This window comes from Microtus ochrogaster, chromosome 10 (genome assembly GCF_000317375.1).
Source record: "Microtus ochrogaster isolate Prairie Vole_2 chromosome 10, MicOch1.0, whole genome shotgun sequence".
In the NCBI taxonomy this organism is placed as follows: Eukaryota; Metazoa; Chordata; class Mammalia; order Rodentia; family Cricetidae; genus Microtus; species Microtus ochrogaster.
Genome location: NC_022016.1, coordinates 83,844,989 through 83,848,936, shown reverse-complemented (window position 1 = coordinate 83,848,936; position 3,948 = coordinate 83,844,989). Strand labels below are relative to the sequence as shown.

The 3,948-nt window shown below is 50.6% G+C and overlaps 1 protein-coding gene across 1 annotated transcript in view; it reads left to right on the top strand.

The window, feature by feature from the left end:
* The window catches only part of Dffa (DNA fragmentation factor subunit alpha), a 9,048-nt gene extending 6,530 nt beyond the window's left edge, over positions 1-2,518 (top strand). The window contains 5 exon segments of the mRNA XM_013348586.2: positions 721-829; positions 832-909; positions 1,087-1,183; positions 1,185-1,236; positions 2,180-2,518. Coding sequence (XP_013204040.2) covers positions 721-829; positions 832-909; positions 1,087-1,183; positions 1,185-1,236; positions 2,180-2,389 — 546 coding nt within the window. The 3' untranslated portion in view covers positions 2,390-2,518.
* Positions 2,519-3,948: the final 1,430 nt, after the last annotated feature.

The window sequence follows — 3,948 nt, the reverse complement described above, 5'->3', positions numbered from 1 at the left end:
CTGTATGTCTGAAGGCCAGAAGAGGGTGGAGGCCTCATTACAGATGGTTGTGAGCCACCATGTGGTTGCTGGCAATTGAACTCAGGACCTTTGGAAGAGCAGGCAATGCTCTTAACCACTGAGCCATCTCTCCAGCCCCTTAAAACCCTTTTTATTGATTCATTGTAGAAACGGTCAGTTGCATCCTTTTTTTTTTTTTTTTTTGGTAAGATTTAATGAGGTGTGTTTGTGTGTGCACACACGTGTGTGCTAGGAGGGGGAGTGGCCTGTGTACGTGAGCACAGGTGCTGGTAGAGGCCAGAGATGTGGATCCCCTGAAGCTGGAGCTACAGGAGGTTGTGAGCCACCCCGCATGGCTGCAGGGAACTGAACTCAGGTCCTCTGCACACTTAGTCCATAAAGTGCTGAGCCATCTCTGCAGCCCATGGAGTTGAATTTCTAAGTGGAGGCTTGTTTGAGGTAGGGTTTCTCTGTGTAGCCCTAGCTGTTCTGAAACTACTTCTATAGACCAGGCTGGCCTCGAACTCGCAGAGATCCACCTGCTTCTGCCTCTGAGTATTAGGATTAAAGGTGTGTGCCCCATTGCCCAGCCCTTAATTTTGTTTTTAACGAGACCCCGATACATGATTCTCCTGTTTCCACACTAGAATTTTGGAAAGGAGTGTGCCTGAGAGCTGCCACACTCCCTTGAGGTTTCTCAGAGCCTTTATTGTCTGCCAGGTGCTCATTGACATCCCGTGTTCAGAACTGGCTCAGGAGCTTTGCCAAAGCTGTTCCATTGTCCAAAGGGTCCAGAACGCACTCCAGCGGGAGCTTCACCGGAGAGAGGAGGCCGCCAGTTCCAGCAGATGCTAGAACTGTATCACTGGGCTAAGGAGAAGGTGGGCGCCATCTTCTCCAACCAGGAAGGTAGGATTAGGCTACTCTGAGAGCCTCCTGGAGGGTGGGGCCTTGTCTGCAGAGCAGCTCGATTCCCTGAAGACTACAGTCCCCTGGGCGTGCGGCTTCTGTCACCCTGGTGGGTTCTTGCTTGGCTAAGTGACTGTGGGCTCACCACCTGCTGCTTTCCCCTGGTCTGCTCTGCAGAGCCAAAAGCCGCCCTTGGTGGAGACATGGATGCAGTGGACACGGGCATCAGCAAAGAGATGGCTTCCGAAGTGGCACTTACAAGCCAGATCCTCACTGCTGAAGGAGAAGCCTGCCCCAGAGCTGTGCTTATCTAATCAGGATTTGGAGGTGGGTAAGAACTAGGGGCCCTGACCTGCGGAGAATGACCTTCCCAGGAAGTGTAGTGTGAAGGTGTGGAGGCAGGTATCATGTATGTGGTTTCATGTAGGTGGTATCATGTTCGTGGTTTCTCTTACCTCTGCAGCCTGACCCACAGCTGATGTTTGCCTTTTAACACATTTGTGAACATCTCAATCTAAATCCAAGTGGCTTTTTTCCCTTTTTTTTTCTTTCGGACAGGGTCTCTGTGTAGCCTTGGCTGCCCTGGAACTTGCTGTGTAGACCAGGCTGCCCTTGAACTCACATCGATCTGTCTCTCCCTCAAAAGTGCTGGGATTAAAGGTGCTGCCGCCAACCAGATCCGAGTGGCTTTTAAGAGAAAAGGGATCCTCAGGTCACCGAACATTAGTCTTTAGTTCAAGTTGACAATGACCTAACCTGGAGGAACTGCTGGGTTCGAGCTTCTGAGGTGGCTTCAAGATAGAGTCAAAAATCCCTACATACTGCACAGCCAGTACAGTAGTAGCACAGGAGGCAAACCTAAGGCTGGGGGTGACGATCAGCCCTTGGCGGACATTCACAGCTTGTGAATGTCGGTTTCATCCTCAGCACCATGGGGCGAGCAGGCAGTCTGTGGGGTCCGTCCTGTGCTGGCTACCTAGAGGGAGTCCCTTGGGGTGGGTATTCTTCACCCTTTGTTCTTGTCCCTGTGCACAGAGTGCATCCCAATTCTAGGTAGAAGGAAAGGGAAATGATAGCCACTCGAGCCTCGTTCAGCTTCATGTTGGGCTTGAGCGATCTGTGCTCTGAAAGGCGCATTGCCGTGCATTCGAGGCCAGCCTGGGCCACAGTCCCGGACCCTGTCTCTAAAGAGAAGAGGAAAAAGCGGCACGCACCGCACAGGCCAGGGTCCCAGAAGCTGTGGGCTCAGTGGTTCTTATTCTCGCTGCAGCTGGTCTCCAAGGAGGACCCCAGAGCCCTGGCTGTAGCCTTGAGCGGGGACATAAAGAAAGCGGAGACAGTCTAGTGGGCCTGCAGCGCGGAGCTCGCCCTGCGCCTGCAGCAAGTGCAGAGGTTGCGTTCCCTCAGGAATGTCTCGGTGAGGAGGATCCACTGCCTGAGGAACAGCAGAGCCCCAAGCGCCAGACAAGACCCCAAGTAGCTCCACCGGAAGCACGCTTTGCTGAGGAAGCCCTTGGTTTTGTTAGCAGTGAAGAACCTCCCTTCCGGGGCTGGAGAGATGGCTCAGCGGTTAAGAGCATTGCCTGCTCTTCCAAAGGTCCTGAGTTGCCGGGCGATGGTGGCGCACGCCTTTAATCCCAGCACTCGGGAGGCAGAGGCAGGCGGATCTCTGTGAGTTCGAGACCAGCCTGGTCTACAGAGCTAGTTCCAGGACAGGCTCCAAAGCCACAGAGAAACCCTGTCTCGAAAAAAAACAACAAAAAAAAACAAAAACAAAAAAAACCCAAAGGTCCTGAGTTCAATTCCCGGCAACCACATGGTTGCTCACAACCATCTGTAAAGAGGTCTGGTGCCCTCTTCTGGCCTGCAGACATACACACAGACAGAATATTGTATACATAATAAATAAATAAAATAAATATATATATATATAAAAAGAACCTCCCTTCCCACTGTACTGCCTCCGAGCTGCTCTACCTCCTGCCTTCCAGGACACTGTTGAGGCAGAGGTGGCCACGCCCGTCAGAAAGGCCGCTCCTTGTCCTTCTATGTAGGGGGAAGCCCCCCAGCCAATTACCTTGCTTGTAGGGCGTGGTACCCTGAGGATATTTCTTACTAATAAATATTCCTGGTGTGCTCCTTCCTGCCTTCCCTTCTGCTTTCCTGTTCTCCACGGGCGGGAACCTCTTATTATTTTTATTTTAATTATTATTTATTATTATTATTTAATTATTTTATTTTAATTATTAAAGCCTAATATTATATTATAATTTCTGTCTGCCGTTCATTTACGCCGGTATACTTCTACCTCCTCTCGGCTTACTAAGATCTTCATTTTTGTCTCTTGTATGTGTATGAGTGTTTTGCTCGCATGTATGTCCATGTACCATGTGTGTATCTTGAGTCCACAAAGGCCAGAAGAGGGTGTCAGGTCCCCTGGAACTGGAGTTACAGACTCTGGGTACTCTGGAAGAGTAGCCACTTCATTTAGCCACTGGGCTAACTCTCCAGCTCCCAGAATGTATGTTCGGCCTTAGGTGCCAAGTAAAAGTATTGTCAAGGCTGTGAAAATCTCTCCTACTTTGGACTCAATGTCCTTATTCAACAACTTGAACAGTAGAGTTTTAGACCCAGGTAAGGAAAGAAAAGGCTAATGCAGTGATCGTGGCCATGAACTTGCTTCTCAAGCTAATGAGTGTGGCTGCTGTTTGTTTAAAGGCATATTCTAAATCTGCAGCCCCCAGGGACGTGGAGTCTAAGCCACCATCTCTGGTACCCGACTCAGGGCTGCGGAGCTGTTGCCACTGCAAAACTCTGATCCGTTTTCTAATATGCTCTGCCAGCAGGGGGTCCAAAGTGCCATTAAGTGATTCTCACATGCTCTGTGGGTCCCGGTCTCCGCAGAGCACAGCACTTCTGGCTTTCCCTCCCGTATCTGCTCAGGCTTCTGCAACTTCGCTGCCTACAGTGCTGGCTGCTTTCAGGGAAAGGACGCTCAGTTTGGGGGCATTTGATTTACGTATTCTGGGAAGAAAACAG